The sequence below is a fragment of the Eurosta solidaginis genome, chromosome 2 (genome assembly GCF_040869045.1).
Source record: "Eurosta solidaginis isolate ZX-2024a chromosome 2, ASM4086904v1, whole genome shotgun sequence".
NCBI lineage: Eukaryota > Metazoa > Arthropoda > Insecta > Diptera > Tephritidae > Eurosta > Eurosta solidaginis.
The window spans coordinates 245,804,175-245,831,055 of NC_090320.1; the positions used below are offsets into that span (position 1 = coordinate 245,804,175).

At 39.1% G+C, this 26,881-nt stretch overlaps 1 protein-coding gene across 1 annotated transcript; it reads left to right on the top strand.

The window, feature by feature from the left end:
- Positions 1-11,416: 11,416 nt before the first annotated feature.
- Positions 11,417-26,511, top strand: LOC137242700 (mucin-2). Its single transcript, XM_067769949.1, has 5 exons — positions 11,417-11,717; positions 14,912-14,992; positions 15,099-16,309; positions 16,439-18,083; positions 24,330-26,511. The coding sequence occupies exons 1-5, from the start codon at positions 11,432-11,434 to the stop codon at positions 25,769-25,771; spliced, it is 4,665 nt and encodes a 1,554-aa protein (XP_067626050.1). The 5' UTR covers positions 11,417-11,431; the 3' UTR covers positions 25,772-26,511.
- The last annotated feature ends 370 nt before the right edge of the window (positions 26,512-26,881 follow it).

Sequence of the window (26,881 nt, forward strand, 5' to 3'; positions counted from 1 at the left end):
GTTTTATTTTCATTTAATGCTATTTAAACTTTGTCAGTCTTTTACAGATATGAATACTGCCAAGAGTTCCGCTTAAAAAATAAAAAAAAAAAATGTAAGGCGCGATAACCTCCGAAGAGATCTAAGGCCGAGCTTCTCTTCCAATTTGCGTCGTGCTCCTCTTGATTTTCCCTACAAATTGGCCGGAGGGGACCTACATTTTTTATGCCGACTCCGAACGGCATCTGCAAGGCAGATGAGTTTTCACTGAGAGCTTTTCATGGCAGAAATACACCCGGAGCGCTTGCCAAACACTGCCGAGGGGCGACCCCGCTTAGAAAAATTTTCTTCTAATTGAAAAACCTTATTTCTAAAATTTTGATGTTGCTTTGCCCGGGAGTTGAACCCAGGGCATACGGTGTGATAGGCGGAGCACGCTACCATCACACCACGGTTCCGCTTGCTTGGTCATATTATGTCCAGAAAGTACTCCGCACGGTATTCGAATTTGTTTGCAGAGGAAGGGCCAGACTCTCCACTGATTTAGTGATATGTAGGAGGAGGGAGAGTAGAATAAAATATGATTAGATAAAATTTGGATTAAGAAAAAGAAGAAAGCAAGTAAGGAAGTCTAAATTCAGGTGAAACCGAACATTACATACCCAGCTGTATACTTGAAGTGCTGTTGTTGTTTGCTTTGTGTGCTTCATAGTGTTACAAGGCTGTGCAATAACACATATATATATGGTTCTATTCTGAACTAATTTTCTTCGAGTTATAGCTCCCGAAACATAGAAAATTGCTTAGTCATAAAAGGGGCAGTGCTACGTCCATTTTTTAAAATTTGAAGGTTTTCCTATTTATTGTTATAAATCCACTTGGGGAATGAAATACCATTGATATAAAGCTCTTTTTGGCAAAGATATAGCTAATTTTATTCGTCCACGACACTTTTAAAAATCTTTTATATAAAAGTTGGCGTGGTTCTTAACCGATTTCGTCAATTTTTCTTCAAAGCATTCCTTATAGTACAGGCAACCCTTCTGCTGAATTTTGTTACGATAGGTTTAACGATTTTTGATTTATGATTAATAATATTTGTAAAATTGATTTTATGAAAATTATCACAAGTAAGCGGTGCCACGCCCATTTCAAAAATTGTTTTCAAATTTTTATTAAGAGTCTCAATATTAGTCCACACTTCAAATTTCAACATTCTAAGTGTATTATTTACTAAACAATCAGGTCTTTTGTGCTTTCCAAAATGCTATATATATAAAAAGTGGGACGGACGGACGGACATAGGTCAATCAAATTTTTTTTCGATACTGATAATTTTTATATATGGAAATATCTATCCCGATTCCTTTATACCTGTACAACCAACCGATATCCAATCAAAGTTATAATACCCTGTGTACAAGTGCAAAAAAAAAATGTAAGGCGCGATAACCTCCGAAGAGATCTAAGGCCGAGCTTCCCTTCCAATTTACGTCGTGCTCCTGTTGATTTTCCCTACAAATTGGCCGGACGGGACCTACATGTTTTATGCCGACTCCGAACGGCATCTGCAAGGCAAATGAGTTTTAACTGAGAGCTTCTCATGACAGAAATACACCCGGAGCGCTTGCCAAACACTGCCGAGGAGCGATCCCGCTTAGAAAAATGTTCTTCTAATTGAAAAACCTTATTTCTTAAATTTTGATGTAGCTTTTCCCGGGGTGTGAACACAGGGCATACGGTGTGGCAGGCGGAGCACGCTACCATCACACCACGGTGGCCGCCATGTACAAGTACAGCTGGGTATAAAAAATAAAAACACGGAGAAAAACAAGGAGATTGAAAAAAAAATTACGAAAGATTAAATGGGAGAGAGTGCAAACTTGCAAATGTAGGAAAGTTGGGCAGGACACTGTCTGGCGGATCCGTTTGTTTCAGAGGCGGATCCAGACAGATTTTTTTTTTTTTTTTTTTTGGCAGGGGGACTTCGACAGTAATCTGATATTTTCGTAAGCCCTTATCTACTTGACATGTGGTAGCGCCTAGCGATTTTTGTTTTTGATATCCTATTTAACTCAACTGAAAAGCTCCGTAGCCTCAATCGAAACAAAAAGTTGGCATTGCTCATCATTAATCGGCCTATCCTTTTTTTAAAACGGTTTGAACACGAGTTCGGTTACCGTTTTGCACCAAAACATTTGTTGCAGTTTCCTTCTTTCCTTCTGCTTTGGGGTTCGTTTCCGTATCGTTCCAATTTTGGCTCATATTTCTATTTTTCTCGCGTTTAAATTTCGGTCTTCGTTTCGAGTTAACTATTTCCTACGGTTTAAGATAGGTTACGATTTCGTAGCTTAATATTTCATTCGGTTTCGCTTCCGATTACGTACTTCAATATTTCTTTTTCAATCTTGGTTTTGCACTTCAATATTTGCTTTGGAGTCGCTCCTGTTTCCCTTTTGCACTTCAATGTTTGTTTCGAATTTATTTCGGGTTCAATTTCGTAAATCATATTTGTTTCGGTTTGAATTTTGTACTTAAATATTTGTTTTGGTTTCGTAAACCTTTGACAGTAAATCGATAACCCTTCGATAACAAATCGATAAAAAGCTGCAAACTTATTGGTAAACTTCCGACAACAAGTCGATACCACTATCATAGGAAATCGAAGACTTTTCGATAACATATCGATAACTTTTTGATGAATGGTTGATATTATTTCAATAGCAAAACGATAGTTTTTCGTTAACCCTTTGATAATAAGTCGATGTATTTTCCAAAGCAAATTGAGCAGTTTTCAGTAATTTATCAACAAGTTTTCAATAACTAATCAATTACAATTCGATAACAAAATCGATAACACATCGTTACCTTTATTATCCATTGATTTTAAAGTACAAAGCCGCAACAAAATCATCAAGCCGCTTGCCGGCAGCACCTGGGGAAAAGATATAGAAATGTTGCTAACCCCATAGAAAGCAATTGGCCGGCCGCTGATGTGTTACGTGTTACCAGTTTCGTAGCCTGGTCTTAAAAACATATACTGGAAGAGGCCGTAGGCTGAAATCAGAACTGCAATGGGATATCTCTTTATAACCCCCGAACGCCACCTACATAGTGAGGCCAAAGAGCACAACGAAATGCTGAACAGGCAGTTTTTGCTAAACTTTCATAAACCAGGACAACCTAGCAAACAACTTCTTGATATAGCCCTACCTACACAGGGGTTAAGGGAACATCTCCATTAGCACTATGAGGAGATTCGGCAGCTGCCAACACAGCCGCTTGATCCAGACAAGCATAAGAGGCCCTAAGCCAAATAAACACATTATCGGTAAAAGCCTTTGTCTGGATGTGAACGCGGTTATCTGTATACAATATCCTACTCTTTCCGAAGAAGAAATCACAATACCAAAGGAGACGATAGTCACCTGACCCAACTTCTTTCTGGATACTGCAACAGGTTAAAAACTTACTTATCCAGAATCAACCCCGACATACGTAATATATGTCCTGCATGCGATGTGTCCCCATATCCGACCTGCAAAAAAAGTACCAGTACAAGTACAAGTATCAGTACCTCAGTACTTCGAAAAATGAGTACAAGTATCGAAGTACTTGTACTTGAATTGTTGAAGTACAAGTAAAGTACTTGTAAGTACTTTCGAAGTACTTTGATAAGTATTGAACGGGTTTAAAGCGCATCAACCAGCACCCTTATGATCACCTAACTTTGACAAAGTGGTTAAAGAAGAGGTTTGCAGGTATTTTAATGATACATCAATAGATTTCAATATGCTTCAGAGTTATCTCCTTATGAAGGACCTATCACTCAAAATGAATAATCCCTCAGCTTCCTCCGACCCAGTAGAGTTTATTTTCCTTAGCAGGCATTGTTTATAGTCCTGGAAGATAATCAATGACGGACTTTTCGTTTGAAAAGCTAGTACTTATGAAGGCAAACACAAAACTATTTTAATACTGTTAGCTGTTGTACAATTTATATTTATTCAATATGTTGTTTTACTTCTTGTTGCTTCCTAATTTGATATTTACTCATATTTTGATTTTTCATTTATAAATTAGACTGACATATTTTATCAGATAAAGTACTTTCGTGTAATTGCAAGTATTTCGCAAGTATATCTACTTATACTTTCGGATTCGAAGTACAAGTACTGTAGTACTTATATTTTGTACTTAGATTTGAAGTACCGGAGTTATTGTACTTATTTGGTACTAGTACAAGTGTGTACTCAGTACTTTACAGTTCTGCCCCATATGACTCCAACCATCTTTTCAATTGTAATGTGGAACCAACATTTCTAACACCAGTCTCCAATGGTTCGCCCCTATTGAAACTGCCAGTTTCCTTGTACTCCTGTTTTCTATTTAAGTCTTGGTTTCGCAAAGTAAAATATTCCTAGTGGGTTAGACCTTTGTTCCGGTTTAATCCTTAAATATGCAATACATATGTTTAAATAGCTCGTATGTTTTATAGCTAATATCGTATTCAGGACACTTTTTTAAACTTTTGTAAACATAAAATTGCAGCATATTCTTTACAGAAATATTGCTACACTACCAATGCGTTTGAAAAAAATCAAAAAAAAACTTGGTCAGTAATTCTGGCACGTATCTCGAGCACCGTTAATTTAGTAATTTTATGATGCGGCGTGGTAACATCCAACAAAAAAACCTAAATCTAACATCTAAAACACTTTGGCATCGGCTGCCTAATGAGCGTATCGCAATTACTACGAGTTTATGGTGTCAATTACCCGAACGCCTAATCAAAATTTCGCAGCGCATTACGATTTCTATTCATAAATAAAAAATATTTAGTCACACGCTTAGCGCAAGTTTGTGTCTTAAGTCTTTTGTATGAATTTTCAGTTTTGATTGCGATTGCAATGCAGTTTGTTGTAAATGTGCACAGTAATTTGTTTATTACTTATTACCACTGTGTGACAATTTTCATACAATCAGCACAAGATGTCAAAAGGAAAGTCAAAAATTCAATGAGAAAGCGAAGAAGCAAAGCTACGAAAATATTTGTAATTTTGTTTCACACTTGGATTTCTTCCGTTGATCGTAAACTGCCCACAAATCGTAAAAACAAAAAACAAGTAAGGAAGGGACTGTCTTCGACTGTGCCGAAGACTTCATACCTTTCATGAATGGGGCTGAACAATAATCTTATCCCGTTCATGATTTCCAAATAATCGGATGTATAAGATAAGAAATATATAGTGAACATACCTAAACGATTTTTAAGGTAAATATAAAATAAACAAGTAAGGAAGGCTAAGTTCGGGTGTAACCGAACATTACATACTCAGTTGAGAGCTGTGGAGACAAAGTAAGGGAAATCACTATGTTGTAAAAGGAACCTATGGTAGCCCTGGAATGTGTTTGTATGACATGTGGGACAAGTGAGCCATAGATCTATAGATGGACGCCATTTAGGGATATCGCCATAAAGGTCGACCAGGCCTGATTCGAGAAATTGTTTGCACGATATGGGTATCAAATGAAATGTGTTAATGATAATTCTAAAAGGGAGTGGGCCTAAATTCTATAGGTGGACGTCTTTTCGAGATATCGCCATAAAGGTGGACCAGGGGTGACTCTAGAATTTATTTTGTACGATATGAGTATCAAATGAAAGGTGTTAATGAGTATTTTAAGAGGGCGTGGGCCTTAGTTCTATATGTTGACGCCTTTTCGAGATATCGCCATAAACGTGAACCAGGGGTGACTCTAGAATTTGTTTGTACTATATGGGTATCAAATGAAAGGTGTTAATGAGTATTTTAAAAGGGAGTGGGCCTAAGTTCTATAGGTGGACGCATTTCGGAATATCGTTATAAAAGTGGACCTGGGTTGACTCTAGAATGCGTTTGTACAATATGGGTGTCAAACGAAAAGTGTAATAAGTTTTTAAAAGGGTGTGGGTCTTAGTTCTATAGGTGGACGCCTTTTCGAGATATATCCATAAAGGTAGACCAGGGGTGACTCTAGAATTTGTTTGTACGATATGGGTATCAAATGAAAGGTGTTAATGATATTTTAAAAGGGAGTGGGCCTTAGTTCTATAGGTGGATGCCCTTTCGAGATATCGCCATAAAGGTGGTACAGGGGTGACTCTAGAATTTTTGTGTACAATATGGGTATCAAATGAAAGTTGTTAATGGGTATTTTAAAAGGGTGTGGGCCTTAGTTCCATAGGTGGACGCCTTTTCGAGATATCGCCATAAAGGTGGACCAGGGGTGACTCTAGAATTTGTTTGTACGATATGGGTATCAAATGAAAGGTGTTAATGGGTATTTTAAAAGGGAGTGGGCCTTAGTTCTATAGGCGGATGCCTTTTCGAGATATCGCCATATAGGTGGGCCAGGGGTGACTCTGGAATTTTTTTGTACGATATGGGTATCAACTGAAAGGTGTTAATGATTATTTTAAAAAGGCGTGGGCCTTAGTTCTATAGGTGGATGCCTTTTCGAGATATCGACATGAAGGTGGACCAGGGGTGACTCTAGAATTTGTTTGTACGATATGGGTATCAAATCAAAGGTATTAATGAGGGTTTTAAAAGGGAGTGGTGCTTAGTTGTATATGTGAAGGCGTTTTCGAGATATCTACCAAAATGCGGACCAGGGTGATCCAGAACATCATCTGTCGGGTACCGCTAATTTATTTATATATGTAATACCACGTACAGTATTCCTTCCAAGATTCCAAGGGCTTTTGATTTCGGCCTGGAAAACATTTTCATTTGCTTCTACTTAATATGGTAAGTGTCACACCCATTTTACCAAGTTTTTGTTCTAAAGTTATATTTTGCGTCAATAGACCAATACAATTACCATGTTTCATTCCTTTTTTCGTATTTGGTATATAATTATGGCATTTTTTTCATTTTTCGTAATTTTCGATATCAAAAAAGTGGGCGTGGTCATAGTCGGATTTCGGCCATTTTTTGCACCAATATAAAGTGAGTTCCGATAAGTTCGTGAACTGAGTTTAGTAAAGATATATCGATTTTTGCTCAAGTTATCGTGTTAACGGCCGAGCGGAAGGACAGATGGGACTGTGTATAAAAACTGGGCGTGGCTTCAACCGCTTTCGCCCTTTTTCACAGAAAACAGTTATCGTCCTAGGAGCTAAGCCTCTACCAAATTTCACAAGGATTGGTTATTTTTGTTCGACTTATGGCATTGAAAGCATCCTAGAGACACGCCCATTTTGAAATTTTCTTTTATTTTTGTATTTTGTTGCACCATATCATTATTGGAGTTGAATGTTGGCATAATTTACTTATATGCTGTAAAGATATTAACTTTTCTTTTAAAATTTGAATTTAAAAAAAATTTTTTTTAAAAAGTGGGCGTGGTCGTTCTCCGATTTTGCTAATTTTTATTAAGCAGACATAAAGTAATAAGAGTAACGTTCCTGCCAAATTGCATCATGATATCTTCAACGACTGCCAAATTACAGCTTGCAAAACTTCTAAATTACCTTCATTTAAAAGTGGGCGGTGCCACGCCCATTGTCCAAAATTTTACTAGTTTTCTATTCTGCGTCATAAGCTTAACTCACCTACCAAGTTTCATCGCGTATTTGGTAATGAATTATCGCACTTTTTCGAAATTTTCGATATCGAAAAAGTGGGCGTGTTTATTGCCCGATATCGTTCATTTTAAATAGCGATCTGAGATGAGTGCCCAGGAACCTACATACCAAATTTCATCAAGATTCCTCAAAATTTACTCAAGTTATCGTGTTAACGGACAGACGGACGGACGGACGAACGGACATGGCTCAATCGAATTTTTTTTCGATACTGATGATTTTGATATATGGAAGTCTATATCTATCTCGATTCCTTTATACCTGTACAACCAACCGTTATGCAATCAAAGTTAATATACTCTGTGAGCTCTGCTCAACTGAGTATAAAAATGGCAAAAAACTCCTTATCTGAACGATCGGTTATATGGGATATATATCATATATAGCTCCAATCGAAATGATTTTTACAGGAAATCTTCTATGATATATTAGAATAAATATCAAAAAGTTTAACGTTTTTATATTGGAAATTAAGGGAGAAATTGCCAAAAATCTTTCTATCTGAACGATCGGTTGTATGGGATATATACTATATATAGCTCCGATCAAAGTGAGTTTTTCAGGATATCTTCTATGATATATTAGAATATATATCACCGAGTTTCCCGTTTTTACTTTCTAAATTAGGGGAGAAATGGCCAAAAATCTTTCTATCTGAACGATCGGTTGTATGGGATATAACTATATATAGCTCCGATCAAAGTGATTTTTTCAGGATATCTTCTACGATATCTTAGAATATATATCACCGAGTTTCACGTTTATACTTTCCAAATTGCGGCAGGAATGACCAAAATCGGCTTATCTGAATGATCGGTTGTATGGGAGATATATGTTATAGTGGTCCGATCCTACCGGATTCGACAAATGTCTAATATAATACAAAAATACATCTTTGTGCCAAATTTCATTGAGATATCTCAAAATTTGAGGGACTAGTTTGCGTTCAAACCAACAGACGGACGGACAGACGGACATGGCTATATCAACTCAGTTCGTCGCCCTGATCAATTCGGTATACTTAATGTTGAGTCTATCTTCTATATTTATCAACGTTACAAACATCGGACCAAAGTTAAAATACCATTTCATGTTCATGAAAGGTATAAAAACTAGACAAATCCAAATATCAACATCACCACTATCATTAACAATAACAACGCTCTTTTTAAATTTTTATTTACTTTCGTACGTGCAGCATTCGTTTTCCACGTTCTTGTTGGGCCTCATTGTTGTTGACATGTTTTTTTTTTTTTTTTTTTTTGCTTTTTTGTTGCTTCTTTCAATTGTATACAAATCTTTATTGTCAACGCTTTTCACTATTGTGTCACAGCATTAGCATTTCTCTAAAGTTTTCTATTGTCATTCATTTTCTTGGACATTTGCTTGTTGTTGTTGAGTTCATCACCCTGTTTGTCTGTTTGTGTTTTGTTAGTTCTGTCAACTTTGTTTCAGCAACATTGTACTTAGCCTTCATTGAGCTGATTTGCTTATTGCACTGCCTATGGGAATAAATATTTCACTGATGAAAATCAGCTAGAAACTTAATGAGAGATATCATTGCAAGCGTTGTTAATTTCTTTACTCTTTGGTATTTTCCTTTTTTCTCTAAATAGTTGACTTTATCATGAAGGCAAATTGTTTTTTGATGGATTTGGTAAAACTGGGGCAAAAATTAATTTATATAATTATGGTAAATAACAAAATTATATAGATGGTCACTAGATAAACCGCAGCTGGTCCAGTTCCAATAGGGCTGAACCAAAGGTGTGCTACAGTGAGAGGGGTGTTAAAGGCGCTGGTTCCACATTGCAATTAAAGAGATGGTTGGTATCATGTGGGAACACATTGCAAGCAGGACATACATTATGTGTATCGGGATTGATTTTGGATAGGTAAGAATTTAACCTGTTACAGTATCCAGATCATGGCTGAGCTAGAGTGATGCGCTTCTCCCTAGCGAATGCGGGTGTATTTATCTTTAAGAACGGTATTCCCTAGGGCGATGCCTTTTTGTAGATATCACTGAGGATGTGTTTCGGTTTTTCTTCTACATGCGGCTGTATTCTCAGGTGCCGTATTTCCTCATAATGCTTGCAGAAATTACTTCTTAAGCCCATGGGAGGTGGGGCCTCTATAATCAGATGTCTAATGAGATGCTCAGGTTTCTAGGTATTCAATAAGAACTGTTTGTTCAGCATTTCATTTCAAACCCATTTAATTTTAGTGGTGCTCACCGTGTCCAATATATTCTACCCCTTAGAGCAGAATCGGCTTGACTAGTATCTCATAAGGCCAGTGTATTACTCTTAGCGAGAGCCCCATATCTTGCCGGTAGCCCACGTGCAGCAGTTCAAGACAACAGCGACCTTACTGGCCCTATCTTCCACATTTGATCTCCAGGATAGTTTCTTGTTCAAAATAATACTTAAATATTGCACCATATTAATTAATTCGATGCCACTGCTGTGAGGTCAAGCAATCTCGTGCATCACTCAACCGCATGGTTCAAGACCTTAACGTGATATCCACTTGATAGGTATATTATAAATGAAATTTCCCAACGGCTCAAGCGATGATCGAGCAGCGTCAATGCATCCATGAATATGTTTACCAAACCCCAGCTGCCGACGGCGGACACAACTGTGCGGTTCATTAGACCAGAACTCCTAAAAAAAATCGATTTCACCATCACATTATACGGCTAATATTTTACACTTGGAGAGAGCCTCCAGCTTTTGGCAATTGCTCTATGACTGCAGTACAAAAGGAACTCACACCTTTCAAGCCCTGCCTTCTGCATTAGGTTTCCAAAATAGATTACTTGCAAGAGGCTTCTCACAGTACACTATATCAGAAAGCGCCAGCGATACCAAATTGAGGGTGGTCTAAATTCATGGATATCAATTTTCACTAATATTGAAACTTTTGTCCGTGTATTTGTACACTTCCTTCCGACAAGGTTTGACAGGTCATCAGATTATCAACTTGTGGCGTATCCCTTTTCACTTCTCTTCTAGCCGTCGTTTACCTCCATTCCGAGGTGTTCTCTCATCGCTGCAACAAAGATACTGTCTTAAAAGATAGGAGAGTTTTTTGCTACACGCTTACAATAGATTGCAGTTAAAATGAAAATTACTAAATTACATATCTCGTGCGCGATAATATCTTGCTCACATGATTGACCAGTCAAATTGTAACAAAAACTGCGAAAACAACAACACAAGCTGTGAAGTATTCAAAACAAACAATAACAAAATTACGACGCTGTTGACAATTAAATTATACACTTTTTGAACTCCATATAAAACTCGTCCTAATATCACAAACATTTCTTATATCTACTTATCATTTCCTACTCTTGCTTGTAGTATGTCTGTACCTCCTCCCTTCCAGTGCAACACTAGCGATGTAAACATGCCACTCATGCTCGTGTGCGATAATTATAATGAATGCCTAAGTTAGCTCGTTTTACTTGCGTTTGGTCTACAATACGGCTGATGGGGCTATGGCAATGGCTCGTGTTAGCTATACATTTTGAGGCGTTAACTTGTATTTTCATTGTCACTTTTTAATTTACCACTTACATGCACACACACACACAAACATACAACACACTTTCAACATTTCTCTAGAGGTACAAAATACGCATGCGCGAACTTTACATTCATTCAATTTTAACCGGTTCTTTGCTAATCACATTTACTTTTAATTTTTCGATTATTTTATCACTGATCGCTGCTTGTTTGTTCGTTTTGTCTCATTTCAGGCTGTCATCATAATGGCACTTGGTATGCAGACAGGTCGCTTGTGCCCACCATGGAGAAGTGTCTGACATGCCAATGCCAGAAGAAGACGCTCGTTTGCCGTTTGAAGGTTTGCCCCGAAATGCCAATGCCACCACCTCGTGGTTGCATTGTTGTGCAACAGCGGAACTCTTGTTGTCCATATTTGTCCTGTGCGCGTTTGGAAGCCTTCTATAAGATACCGGCAACACGTCGCATTATCGCTTACTTGGATCACTACGAACGGGAGTCTATTGATCGCGTTGTAAATGATAATATGTTGCAGAGGCGTTCCGATGATTCTGAAGTAGATATGTATGGTGAGTAGACATTTACTTATGCTAGAAATTATTGTACACGCTACAGTGGAGTAAATAGCAAAATTTTCAGAAATAGAAAAGAAAACTCAAATTTGTTGGATTAAGTAATTAGGTTCCCTACAAAAATTGTGCGGCTAACCTAATGAGAAGTGCTTTCCTTTTTTCACTTTTCTCTATATTAGGGTATGATTGATTCCGCCTGGTCCAATCTGGGTACATTTGGAGCTAGTCAAGTACGAAAAATATCTGATCGACAGTACTCGTAATTGTTTATGAAGAGTAGAAAGAGGAGCGGTTCGACAGTATGCCTATTAAGAGGATCACTGCTACATTACCCGTTCAGGTATAAACAATTGGTTTTTCCACAGGAAATATTAAAACAATAGGGATAACTCCACCGAAGGTTTACGTCCTTTCCCATATACAGATCCGGTACGTTCCGGTATAAAGCAACATTATGGTGCTAGTCCGATCATCTCAGGAACCATCGAACCTTTCAGGCCATAACACTCCCTATTCCCTAGTTATTTGAGGAAATTGGGGTCGCCAAAGCCTCGCCTTACTCATTTATGATTCTCATTCCGAATTGATCGTAGACTCGTCGCATTTTTTTCAGGGTTATATTGGGTTTTATTCACTGGTAGCGACCTCGGCACGAGCACAAAGACCCGTTATGCTATGAATTATTTCGGAATCGCTGCGAATCACCGACGGACTTTATAAAAAGACTCGACCTTTGAATGAATTCCCGTGGATTCCCAAGGATTCCGTGACATAATTCTCCAGCTACAGCAAAAAAAGTATGCCAATATGTACCACAAGGAGTTCCATTGATGCATCAGGGCCCAAATCACTAAGACTAGATGAAACATTGTGAACATAAAGCTTCGGCGGGCCGCCTCCCAAGATCGATCTCATTCATCCAGCAACACTTCGTTACACAACAAGGGTTATTTTCCGCCCTGCAGTTGCTTAGCTAAGTCGCGGCCCCTTGCTTAGAGGAGGACCGAAGGCGGTTCATTTGCAGTTCCGTTGTACCCATGTGGGCGAAAAGATCCGCACGATGTTTGCTGTTATGCTGGATTGAAATAATACCAATTATAAAACAGTTCAGGGATAAGCACTTACAAACCATCTTTGAAAGCACCACAGCTGCATTTGGAGCTGTAATAGCCGCTTTACTGTTCAAGAAACAGAATGCGTCCACCAGATCTTTCATTTTGTTGATTTCCGCTTGGAAGATGATGGATAGATCGGGGTGCTTGAACGAGCTGCTTACATAGAGCTTCTGCCAGAAACTCCCTCACCAATCGTTTCTAGCTAATTCAACCCATCGTGTACCACCAGCCTAGTCCACTGCTCTGGATGAATTCCTCCCCACTTCTCTCCAGAAAGAGAAAAAATGTTGAAGCTTGTGAGGGGCGAAGTTGATGTTCTACAGTAGTCAGAATTTTTTGCAGTAAAATCGTAGTTGGTGGGAAATAGGAAGTCTCCGTAGCTGGAAAGTACATATCACAAAGCCTGATCAAGTATGGCTTGTCGACTTCCTTTAATGATAATCTTATTAATATAACACTCAAAATTAGCTTCTAGAAGTATATTTTTTGAAAGAGACACCAAAACGAAGTTTTCCAACTTGAACGAGGCGCTCTTGGCACTTGACGGCATTTCTAGCTATAAAACCCTATGAAGTTTTACCAGAAGGTTCTGTGTTCAAGTCACATAAATTGCAACATTCAAATAATTTAGAAACATTTTTTCTAAACGGGGTCGCCCTTTAGGAATGATGTGGCAAAACCTCCGTTTGAAGGTTCCGTTAGGAGTTGGCTTATCATGTAGATCCCGTGACGCAAAACAGCAAACAGAATAAATACAGTCATGTTGTAGACAATACTCGAGATCTAACTGGCCACCAGATCCTCGCAGGAGATTTCAAAGTAAAATTAGTCGAAAGAGGTGTGGCGCAGACTGGGGAAAGAAATAAAAATGAGCATTTGTTCGGTAAATCGATGACAGGGATTATGAATTAGTTCACCTCTAGTATTCTGCTAGTAATTTGAGAAGGGCGATATGTGTATAAACTTCGACAGCGTTTTCGACGAATAGCACCCCTATTACATGCCCTGAGGTCGGCGGTGACTTCAAGAGGATGCTGCCATCAGCACCATATAGCTGTACTTTTTCCTCCCCTTTCCAATAGATTGTAGTGTACTTCCATCATCCAGTGATCCGGTAATATGCCAGTTCCATTCCCGGATACACCAATGTTATCTAGGATCCACATCAGTGCTATAATAGACTGAGATACCAGCTCCTTTAGCCACTGTTTATAATCTATTTCTACCATCAATAAAGTGCTACTGTCCCGAAGAGCTATGGTCTTTGTTTAACAGACATCGGTCAGCATCTTCTATGACTTTCATTTTCGCCTGGAAGACGGAGAGTTTGTGCAAGTAGATACCGCTGCTTACATTGCCTTTAAGCTTGCAGTCATCCTTTAAGTCTATACTAGACATATCATCCCATTCGTGTCTCTCTGGGACTCGGATAACGTTATTCTTCGGCGGTGGCCCTCAAATACTGACACTGTCAAATCACTCACTTTAACTGTATTACAACTTTCCTGGAGTTTACAAAAGACTTCTTTCTACCCGTAAAAGTTGTAGCATTAAATCGATAGCAATTATAGGTGTATTGTGAGCATATTCCTCTGTTTAACTTACATCGACCAGCATCTTCTATGACTGTTAGTTTCAACTGAAAAATGGAGAGCGAGAGTTTTTTCAAGTGGATACCGTTGCTCATGTTGTGATTAAGCTGCCAGCCATCCTTCAAGGCGGCCATGTACTCAGAGTCTAGAAAAGACATATCATCCCTTTGGGGCCTCTTTGGGATTCGAATAACGTTATTTTTTGGGGATGGTCCCAAATGCTGCCACTGGCAAATCACTCAGCCTAACTGTATTATAACTTGCCTGATGTTTACCAAAGAGGTCTGACCGGAGAAGGCTGAGCCTTACTTCCACAGCCATTATACGTATGTTTTGGGCTTAAAACACAAATATTGAAATGAGTTTTACTCATACCTTTTACTCCATTTTTTCACAAACTGCGCCACTGTAATTATAACTTCCTCACGCTCAAATGTGATGTAATCTTTACTTCATCCTTTCTCCTTTCATTCATTTTTTACAGTTTGTGTCAAGAACGGCACCGTCTACAAATCTGGTTCAGCAATGTCATCATCAAATCTTTGTACTTATTGTTATTGTATTGGTAAGTGAGCGGGGATTGTGATTGTGCGATTACATAAAAGGCGTGGAATTGCTCAGCATTCAAAGATTGTTTGATAAATATATTATTATTCTTCTTCTTCCGTCAGGAGGCACCGAGAAATGCGTCAAACCAAAATGTATGCTACCCGTTGAAGGTTGTAAGCCCATTTTTGTCGATTCCACTTGCTGTCCGGTACGTTACGATTGCACTAGCAAACCAGCAGGAAAATCGTCACAAGAAGTGCGCTACCGTAAAACGTCTAACAAACATTACCTGCGCATGTCACAGCGTTTGCAGCGAAATCGTGGCTGCACTGTTGATCAACAATTCTATGTGGAAGGACAAAAAATGCGCTCCGATCCCGATAAGCCTTGTGACATTTGCTTTTGTATACGTGGTACACGTCGTTGTGCGCCAAAGAAATGCTCACCCGCTCTCAAGAATTGTATACCGGTTGTGCCAAAGGGCCAATGCTGTCCATCCAGTTACGATTGTGGCAGTCAGCGTGCACAAAGCTCACGTCAATTCAATTTATTTTCATTGCTTTTCGGCAAAGAGGATGAACTAAATGGCAATGACACTAAGCGTCTACCACCGATCGAATATCCACCCGATAGACATCCATCAGTGACAGCAGCAGTGACGCATCATCACCAAAATATATTACAAAAGAATGATGAGAAAAGTATTTTGGATACAATACGTGAGGGTTTGGAAATAATCGATGGTAATAATGATGAGATAATGATTTCGGAAAATTTGGCAGACAAATTGCAGACACCTTTAACTAAAGTCGTCATAGAAGGAGACGATGCGACTGATGCGAGTAGCACACAGCCAGTCGCGCAGGATGCGGCATCTACAGAAGTGAGTTTCTTAGACTTGTTGTTAGGAAATGATGAAGATGATGGCGCGTTGTCTACAAAAGTGACGGAAGAAGGTGAACCTGATTTGAAAACGACCACAACGTATGATGGAATTTCATGGGTAGATCTTTTGTTGGGTCCAGATGATGATGTAAATAAGGTGGTGGGCACAACAACAGATGGAAATGGAATGGGGGAGTTGGAGACTACCATAAGCGCTCAATATGAGCCGAGTGCTGAGCATAGTATAGATCGAGTTGATCATGATTTTGGTGGTGATTTGTCTGGTAGCGGTGAGATTGTGGTGGGCGCACAGCAAACAAATGAAACAGTGGAGATGCCGAACATTAAATTTTTAGGGTTAAATGGAGAACTTGAGAAGAAACAAGAATCGAATCACAATATGGAGTACAAAGTGACGAAAACTAATGCAGTTTCTAAAACAAACTCTGTGGAAAGCAGCAGTAAAACAGCCGGAGCTATAAAAGCAGTTGCCAGCTCTACTGCGAGCACGCCAAAGTCAGCAGAAAGCAGAACGGATGCTCCAAAAGTAAGCACCACGAAACCAGAAGAAGTGGAGAGCACAAAAATGAGCGGCACGAAATCAGTGGAGAATACAACGGCGATATCTTCAAAACTAGTGGAAAGTTCTACATCAGATATCACAAAAATAGCAGAGCGGCCGACTGCGAGTAGCATAAAAATATTGAGCTCTGCTAGACCGCGACCAACAATACCTGGTAAAAAAGCGTATGCAACAACAACAAAATCTACATCAGCAACAACAACACAAACTAAACCCAGCACGAAGCTACCGTCAAAGCTGAGCGCTAAGGAAACACCGAGCTTATCAGTGTCTACAAAAAAACCCACGCAAAAACATACGCAATTAAAATTCATGCCCAAAACAACGTACAAACCCAAAGACAAGCTGCACAGGACGACTACAAGTCGTCCACTAAATGACACAGAAACGCAGTTGACAACAAAAGCAACAACACAAACAAACGTGAAAACACCAATCCAGTCAACCACAAATGCGCCGCCTGAAAAGAAGCAAAACGGACTCTTAACAGCTTTGCTAGATGGGCTCTCCGATATGCTGAGCGTGGATAATGTACGCAATAGCACGCAGGCTCGAGTGCCTGAAAAAGCGAACGCAACAGCCTCAACAACAACAGACATAGATGAAAGCACACAAATCACAACAACTTCAAAAACCAAGCCACCACCACCTTCCTTCAAACCGTTGCCGATACTCAACAAACCCACACATATGCGTATCAACTCAAAGATTGCAAATCTCACAATTTCGCCTGAGGCAATGGAAACGAATGTAATGTTAGATGTAACGGTGTTTAAACCACTGCCTGAGCAAGGTGCAAACGTGTCACTGGCAGAGAGTATACAAGAAACTAAGGAGGTTACTGAAATTGCAGTGAATAGCACAGATTCGATACCAACTTCGACAGCGGAAACTGAGGCGTCATCTGGAACTTTGGCGGAAGCAAGCAGCACCACCACCACACCAAAACCTGCACCAATTAGCATTATAAACACCACCAGCATCACTATCATTACACCAAACACCACACTTAAACCACTTATAATCGAAACTAATCCCACCATTTTAGATGCTGATCCTTTCGATGCTAATGCTCAGCCTACGTTACCACCAAGTTTACCAAATTTGAAAATTATACCCTTTCTACCCACCGATGCGGTTAAGGCTGATCGCAATAATTTGCCATACGATTATTATCATGCAAAATCGCCCAACGTAAAAATCGATTATGATCAATATGATGAGGGTAATATGTATCCAGCCATCACCGAGCCACACTTCCCCATCTATCCTGATTTGGTGGATGATAATAAAGCGGAATATATTTATAAATTTAAAGTTGAAGGCCCTTCAGCACCGGTAATGTCATCCTCAGTTGGTGGTGGCAAGTTGGATGGTGCGAATGGTGCAACGGCAGCAGCAGCAGCTTTTGTAAAATATGATTTTAATAGCGCCGAGTTGGAACACAAAGGTTTTTCGCCACCCACTAAAACTGAAGGTGGCTTTGTGCCCAAAGATCCTCTGGTGCTGGGTGAAGATGATGAACTGCACATAGATGCGCTGCCGCCATATGTTGATGCGTCAAATTATCAAGTGACAAAGCATATTATTGATATCAACACAAGTGAGCCACTTAGAGCGAATCTCACAAAAGTTATTGGTGAGTACTTTGAACTTTAAAATTTTGGTCATAGTTGCTTAATAAGTAAGTTCTTCCATCATACTCTTTGTATCATGTTTGGAGAACTGCCTTTGGAGTACCCTTGATTCCGCCTAATTAGTTTTCGGACCCGCTTGAGGTTGGTTCGAACGAGCTTTTGATTAGAGTTTTCCACCACGTGTAGCTTTTTTTAGTCCCAACTGATATTTATACAATTTTTGAGATGAAAATCTTTAAAATCAGGTATGATCCAAAGTGGGAACAAGATCAATCAATAAAGAAGTTAAAGAAAAATTATATCTTTACTTGGATGACTGCTACATGGAGTCTACTTCGTAGACCTACAGCTGACATGCAAAAACTTATAACGGTCCGCCCAGGTCATTGGGCTTCAGATATGCATGGCTAAAATATGAGTGTGGAATACCACACTGCAGAAGTTGTAAAGACGTAACTACCAAAGAGATTGGTGAGCGATTTCTGTGTAAATGCCATCCCTATGAAAGAGCCAATGGTAGTTTCCGGCACGTTTCCGTTTCGAAAATTCTAAGAATTTCTGGTATTCATAAAAGTGGAGTTTAAAAATAGCGGAGAAATGAAAGGACTTTATTTTGATGTGAGTTTGAAAAAAGGATGATGACTTATTTACGAAGGAAGTCTGCCTAAAAAATTTCATCAACGAATTTTTAGCTTTACTCATTTATTTATTATATCTTGTGGAGATTATGGAATCTGAGTTTCAGCGGCGCTGCATCAGAATGTTTGAAATTTATTAATATACTAGAAGACCCGGCAGATGTTGTCCTGCCCTAAATTTGGCCTATCTGCATACATTTTAATAAGCTTTTTCCGTCTGACTCTGCCCTCCCCCTCTTCACTTTTTCCTAATCCTTTTATTCACTCCTCCCTCCGTCTTTTTCGCTTCATCTATCTCCATCTTGGTCTCATTCTATCTCTTTCTCAGTCTCCTTCTCTCTTTTCTCTTCTCTCAATTTCTTCTCATTCTTCTGCATCCCTTATTGCCTGTCCCAGAGGGTGGTATGTATTTTATTCCAGTCCCAGTCCCAGTCCCACTCCGAGTCTCAGTCACAGTCCTAGTCCTAATCCCAATCCCAGTCCGTCTCTGGATAATATATTACTCTGTACTAAAGCACTCATCAACAGCTTTCATTTGATATCCATATTGTATAAACATTCTCTAGGCATTAACTGGCCCACGTTTTGGGCTAAATCTCCAGACCCTAGTCACCCAGGGGTATGAAAATTACCCTCTACACAACTAAAGACTCTCCTGAATAAAAAAAAATGTCATAGTACCTCTAAATCGCGGGCTCCCTCAGAAACCCCCACCCACACCCTCTCGGCGGGCCTGGTGATCTGCTATACTTGATATCATTCGCTATAATATTTTTTATTGATAAGCAGGTTGTTTAAATAAACACCAATCAATAACACGGGAGTATATCCGCACCACCTGAAAATATGAGTGCCACTGCGTATACGTATAAACGTATAAACAAATAAAAAAAATTGCAATAAAATAATATTGCGACTATAAACTGAGATATAACCTATCCTATGTCTCAAGTTAGATCAAACTACACACGGCGTGCAAAACAAATTCAAAATCGGTTCTGTAGTTTAGGAGTCCATCGCGGCCGAAAATGTTGTGACACGAGCTTTTTATATATTAAGATTAATACACCTTTTGAAAAATTAATGAATCATACCCCTACAAGATCTCAAATTTGTTGAGTAAAACATTTATTTTTAAACTTTTTGAATCTCAATCGCTTTACAGTTGTCAGGGGTTTTAAATATAGTAATTTCACATGAATATAAAAACACTTCCAACACAGTGTATAAGGCTTTATTTTCCCAAAGGTAATGCCGCTGTAAAACTATGTACTGCTTTGCTAGGAAACAAGCCTCAGTGCTGTCAGATGCAGGTGCTTCCAAACTGTCCTAATGTATACACAGAAAAAATTGCATCAAGTTCCATTACATGTCAGAAATCAAATGCGTTGTTTTAAAAACAATTAAAATCTGAATGGATTTCAAGCTGCCAAAGAACAAGAGTACTTCGGGCCTTTAATCTCATAGTTCCAGTCCTTTCTGATCTGTGAGTTAAGCAGAAAATGTCGGCCTTCTAACAACTCAATGTAAAAGAAAAAAACTTTCAAACTTTGATGCAAAAATAGAGGAAGAGCTTTGAAAACAATATCAGCTACATGCACATGTTGTTTAGGAGTTCTGGTAACTACGATTAAATATTGACTCTGAGGATAAATTGGTGTATGAGCGATAAAGACACTCCTAGAATGTTTTGGGTAGTGTTAGAGAGAGGTGGAGAACGAAAATTGACACTGCTGATGGCACATCGCCGAAACCGGTTGGTCTCGAAACTAGAGCTTACAATTTCTTCTCGAACACAAGCGAGATTTTAGAGAGCCGAGAAATCGAGAACTCGACTTCTCACTAGATTCTCGTGTCTCCAAGTACTCGTAAATCTTGCGAGCTTCTCGATATTCATACTTAATCGCAGTGTTGGTTTTTTTTTACTTATGACTTTTTTGTTTATTATATTGCTTCAATGATATTTATTTCAAAACATATTTATTATGCATATAATTTTGTTCGCAATATTTTATTTTTCAACGAGACATAAAGAACACGGCTTCTTGCGAGATTCTCGAATCACGAATTACTCGTAAGGCTCGCGAGATTCTCGAATCTCGAATTACTCGTAATACTCGCGATTTTCTCGACTTTCAATTCAGTCGCTGCATTGGCAATATTCGATACATTTCGTGGTTTTTTACTTGTGGTTAAGCGGACATTTTGACCTGTGCTCCAGAAGAAATCGTATGCTCTATATAAAACAGCCAATGAATCGATTAAATTGAATGTCGAGAAGCTCGCGAGCCTTACGAGTAATTCCAGATGCGAGAATCTCATAAGCCTTACGAGTAATTCGAGATTCGAAAATTACACGAGCCATGCTAGTAATTCGAGATTCGAGAATCTCGCGATAAGGCGAGACTCGCGAGAAATCTCTTCTCGAACATGTTCGAGATCTCGTAAGCTCAACTCGAAACCAAATTTGACAAGTGATTACGGAAAATTGTTCCCTTATACATAGTGTTATCGATGTTGATGGTCCTTTGTCGAATATATATCCAGTACGTTGCGATAACAACGCACCATTAAGGTACTATCTCGATCATCTCGGGAATGATTAACATGACCACATTAAACCTTCCCCTAGTTCTTTGAGGACTATGTATGTGTATGATACATTAATATTTGCGACATGACTCGCGTAGGTAAGGTTGACATTTGGATTGGGGAAGCTCTGAAGCTATAAAGCTTTGTATTCGGTGGAACATTGGCTCGCAAACTGTCGCTAGTTAAAAACTCGCAAGCTGTACGATCTCGAGTCAAAATACCTCTTATGATGTAAAGAGTGGCTCAAAAACTATTACTAGTAAAAAACGCTTTAGCTGTTAAATATCGAGTTAAGTGCCTCATTTAGAAAGCTAGGTAATCAAATATTTTCAGTTGAATTTTTTCATATGTCTGAACTCTTCTTCATGTTGCAAAGACAATCGTTTGAATGGTGTTGCATCTGAGGCCAAAAAAGTAACTCACCTACTTTGAAGAAATAAAAGACGAATAAAGATAAATCAGATTCAAGGGGTTGATAAGCGCTAAAGTTATGTTCGGCATGTTTTTAATATAGTTTTTAATTCACTGTGCATTACACCACTCTACCACCACGTTAAGATTTTTAGTTCCAAAAGGAACCTGATTCGACAAGGTCTCGCCTGCTAAATATTGGGACGATGCACAAAAAAAAAATAAACAAATACAAATTCTTAACAAAATTCGCTTAAAACAAGTGAGGTGAACAATTAGGTTGGGGAAACTGTGAAGGTATAAAGCTTTGTATTGCACTTAAAAACCATGATTTCCTATCGTTTAATTTTCACCGGCAAACAAATATCTTTCCGAGTTCTAAGTCACTTCTTTTAGAAACATTTTATCAAGTGTTTGGATATTATTAGTTCCATCATTGAAATGGAGGCTTTCGGTAAGTTAAGATAGGAATTACTCTTTATACCACAAAGGTGGTGAAAGCTTACGACTTTCAAATGATATGGAAATCTTGACAATGCAAACTGTGAAATTATGATGATGTGGCTTTAAAATTGTCCGCACAGTTTGAAAGCCACTTTATGAAACGAAATAAAAAATTTTCAATTTTCTTTGCTTTAACTTCGGATTGCTTGGCGTGATTTACGTGCGGCTTAGAATAAATATAACGAATTGATAAGCAAGTGTTTTTATTTCTCGACAGCTTCCTTGTTCATAGTCTACTAGCAGACCCGGCAGACGTTGTTCTGCCCTAAATTTGGTATATCTGCATACATTTTAATAAGCTTTTTCCGTCTAACTCTGCCCTCGCCCCTCTACACTTTTTCCTAATCTTTGTATTCACTCCTCCCTCCGTATTTTTCGCTTCATCTATCTCCATCTTCGTCTCATTATATCTCTTTCTCAGTCTGCTTCTCTCTTTTCTCTTCTCTCAAGTTCTTCGCATTCTTCTTCATATCTTATTGCCAGTCCCAGAGGGTGGTATGTATTTTGTTCTAGTCCCATTCCGAGTCCCAATCACACTCCGAGTCTCAGTCTCAGTCCCAGTCCTAATCCCAGTCCGTCTCTGGTCTATTTCCCGGAAAAAAGCATCGTAAATACTAATATAGGCAAATTTATATACCAAATTTCAGGCAAATCGAATAGGACGTATGTATATAGGTATGTGGGTATTATTAATTCAGGTCGTTATTTCGGCTTCGCAAGCATATTTATCAGTTTTGCCAGGTTGATGCGACTAAATCGAATATCACAATGAAAATTACTTAAAAGCTCTCATCAACAGCTTTCATTTGATATCCATATTGTATAAACACATTCTAGGGGTGCCCGGGTCCACGTTTTGGCCTATATCTCGAGATCCAACTCACCGATGGGTATGAAAACTACCCTGTACTAAAGCACTCATCAACAGCTTTAATTTGATATCCATATTGTATAAACACATTCTAGGGGTGCCCGGGTCCACGTTTTGGCCTATATCTCGAGACCCTAGCCACAAATAGGTATGAAAACTACCCTGTACTAAAGCACTCACCAACAACTTTCATTTGATATCCATATTGTATAAACACATTCTAGGGGTGCCCGGGTCCACAATTTGTCCTATATCTCGAGACCCTAGTCACCAAAATGTATCCAGGTCCACTTCCCGGAAAAAAATTATCCTACATTTTATTCTAGATATAACGCTACCTACATACGAAATTTCAGGCAAATGGAGCCATATATACAATAGTTTAGAATAAATCGGTCCCTGGTCCACTTCCCGGAAAAAAAATTTCCAAACACTCTCCGGGTTCCTACTAAGTTATCCTGAAAATTTGAATAAAATCGCCGTGGTTCCTACTAACGGGTTCCTACTAAGTTATCCTGAAAATTTGAATAAAATCGCCGTGGTATTTTCGGATTCCATAAGCCTCATACAAACACACAAACATACAAACATACATACATACATCCTATTTTATATATATAGATAACAAATTGAATGAAAGTGTGTAACATGGGTTGGGGGATTTCAGTCGTCCAGCAGGAGAGCAGCATTGTTATGAAATTTCCTTAGTATGTTCAAGAATCAACTGTAGTAGCATCCCCTGCTGCTTAGCACCGTTATAATCTTGTTACCCCTACTACACTGCTTCTCTGCTATGTGCAGGCCATTTCTTCGCTCTACCACTAAATATGTAGGCGGAGTAAGGTGCTCCCCTGCTGAGTTGTTTCTCGGTAGTTGCTCACAATTTTCCGTAGCGCTTTCTCAACTGCTTTTGACCATATGCATATGTGAGGCTCGGCTATTACTTCCCGTTTTGCCTTTCAGTACAATGCCACCGTCTACGGTAAAGTTGCTTCTACACAACGCTCTTCCCACCTCTGCTCGAAATCTGAAATACTATCAGTTGTCTACTGCCTCACCCGTCGCAGTCAAAAAATCCAAACGCTATCTCGCGATATTACTTTTTTGGCACGGTAAGCTTTAGAAAGTGCCTAGCCTACATTCCGTTAATATACGGAAGACAATCACACTCTGCTTAAGCCCTTGCTACTGCTACTGCAAGACATGTACTAATTTTTTTCCATCTTTCACAGAAATCACAACTCCCGACCCATTCAAGGACGTCATCAGAACCGAACCACCACCTGATCTAACATCGCTTATTGAAGACAAAGAAAAAATTATTGCTCAAAACCCTGCACAACAACAACCAATTAAGCGCTTTGATGACGTAGACAATTTAAGCCATACGGTGATACACATAACAACTGCTGAACCGCAGACCTCCCAAATGGTTCACAATGAATTAACTCTTAAGACAACAATGAGATTGAAAGATCCCGAAGAAGCGCCACCGAAAAAGGAAGAACACAAAAATACAATATCATCATTTTTAGACTTACTCTTAGGCGATGGCGAACCGGATTTGATTGAAGGATTGACCGAAGTTAATGTAACCGTGGGCGCTACGCCAGTGCCACCATTCAAAGCCTTGCCAGAAGAACTGCCACAGGCAGTGGTGACGTTAATACCGAATCTCATAACAACAACAACAACGGCAATACCGAAAACAACAGCCACTAGTACAACAACAAAGAGGACAACAACAACAAGTCCTACAACGACGATAAAAGCAAGCACAACAACAAAGAAACCATATGCATCGACAATTTATGCAAACTCAGCAACTTCTTTGGCTGCTTTAAACCACAAATTAAATGCGACCGCTGTTGGCGCAACAAGATTTAGGCCTAAGCCGAAAACGCCGGCAGGACACAGATACAATACAACAACAAAAATAGCAACGACTACAAAGCCAAAGATTACACGGCCAAAATTGAGTTTGTTACGGCGTCAGACGACAAAAATTCCAACTGTATTAGGCACAAGCTATAAACGTTACAATAGCAACAAAACAACAACAGTGACCACCACTACAACAACCATCGCACCGTCTGTGTCACTAACAACTACAACAACAACACTGCGTCCACAACCGCCCACAGCGAAACCTTTACTACGTTCACCTTTTGATACGTTGCCCTTTATGGATGCCAGCTTCGATGTGAAACGCACTACCGTACGTCCATTTGTGGTTGGCCAACATGCGGAAGTCGATATGCTAGGTTTGATGGATTATAAGCATTCATCGAATCATTTTGAAGGATTAGAGGCAGCGCACGAAAGTTTTCCACCGAGCGGCCCAACGTTGACACCAACGACAACTACGACAACAACAACAAGTGTACCACTAGTACAAAGAGATATTGAACAAATAATTTCAGCAGCAAATGTGGCACCACAAATGTTAGATGCTAGCGCAGCAGGCGCTGTCACAACTACAACAACCTCTGTTGAGGTGCAACACAGCGCTTCGAATAGCTTAATTGATCCGGCGGGTGTGCTAAAGCTGGCCGGCTGTAATATCTACGGGCGTATGTATCGTGTAGGACGCATCATATTGGAATTGTCCAGTCCGTGTTTGGAGTGCAAATGTACTGAAGTAGGCGTGAAGTGTGGCCAATTGGACTGTTAGTTAGGTTAAAAGTACATACATATACTTACTTAAATATTTACTTGTAGTAGTTTAGAGTTAGTAGAATTAAGATTGATTATTTTGTAGTGGAGCGCATGCGTAGTGCAGTAAAATGTGTTCAATATTCTTACTTCGATTGACGAATGGCGCCTGATTAGGGACCATAATGCTGATGGTTGAAAAAAAAATTGTTTTCTGCATTTTGCGAAACTCAAAATTTATTTTGGTAATTGAAATAAACTGAGAGTTAGAAAAATATTTAAAAAAAAAAATGCGCTGAACCTGAAGCTTTTATAAAGCAGAGTAATTTTTTGGCTTGGGTAAGTTTTTGTGTCCGGTACTTTTTTAGAACTTTTTCAGATCCATGTAATTTTTGAAAACCGGTTAGTTTTTAGAACCAGGTACATTTTTAGAACCGGGTACTTTTTAAAAGCCGTAGTATTTCTTTAGTGATGGGATATACTAACAGTAATTATTACGCCACCTGCACTGCGATTTTTATTTAGATCTATTATGCTTACCTCTCAGCCTATAATTGTATGTGAATGCTTTTTATGTATAGAGATACGTCAAGTGGTTTACTCCATATCAAGAAAGAACTAAGAGTCACTTCACCTAGAGGGGAGAGACACTGTCTTTCCAGAACGTCGCATTCGCAGAGAATGTGGACCGGCGTTTCATCCTCAAGCTCACAAAAGCTACAGATGTGTGTATCGGATAGATCTGACGTAGTTAGGTAATATCGTAGACTACAGTTTTCCATACAGTACCCTGTGAGAGTTCTTAGCTCCTATCTGCTTAGATTAATTAGTTTGCTGGTACTCTTATTGCTGAGAGCATAAACTATTCGGCCTGTCCTTGCCTCGTGCGTTTAATCCAGTGTGGTCTGAGCTACTCTGTTTCCCCAGATACTTATCTTTCCCCTAGTGTCTGCCTTTGTAAGTCCACAGAAGGGCTCTGAACCATAAAAAGTTGTTATAGCAGTTTTTGGCCCTCAGATCATTTAGAACTCCAGGGCTTACACGCAAAGAAATAATTGTTTAGGACTGCAAGTCACGTAAGGCTGCCTAGCTGTCTGATATAATGACGTTATTCCTCAAGGATAAGCCT

Bases quoted from the DNA above. Each gene is read 5' to 3' on its own strand.
- LOC137242700 (XM_067769949.1), top strand. From the start codon at position 11,432: ATGGAGAAGTGTCTGACATGCCAATGCCAGAAGAAGACGCTCGTTTGC. The intron at 11,718-14,911 runs GTGAGTAGACAT...CATTTTTTACAG, and splicing joins TTCTGAAGTAGATATGTATG to TTTGTGTCAAGAACGGCACC. The intron at 14,993-15,098 runs GTAAGTGAGCGG...TTCTTCCGTCAG, and splicing joins TACTTATTGTTATTGTATTG to GAGGCACCGAGAAATGCGTC.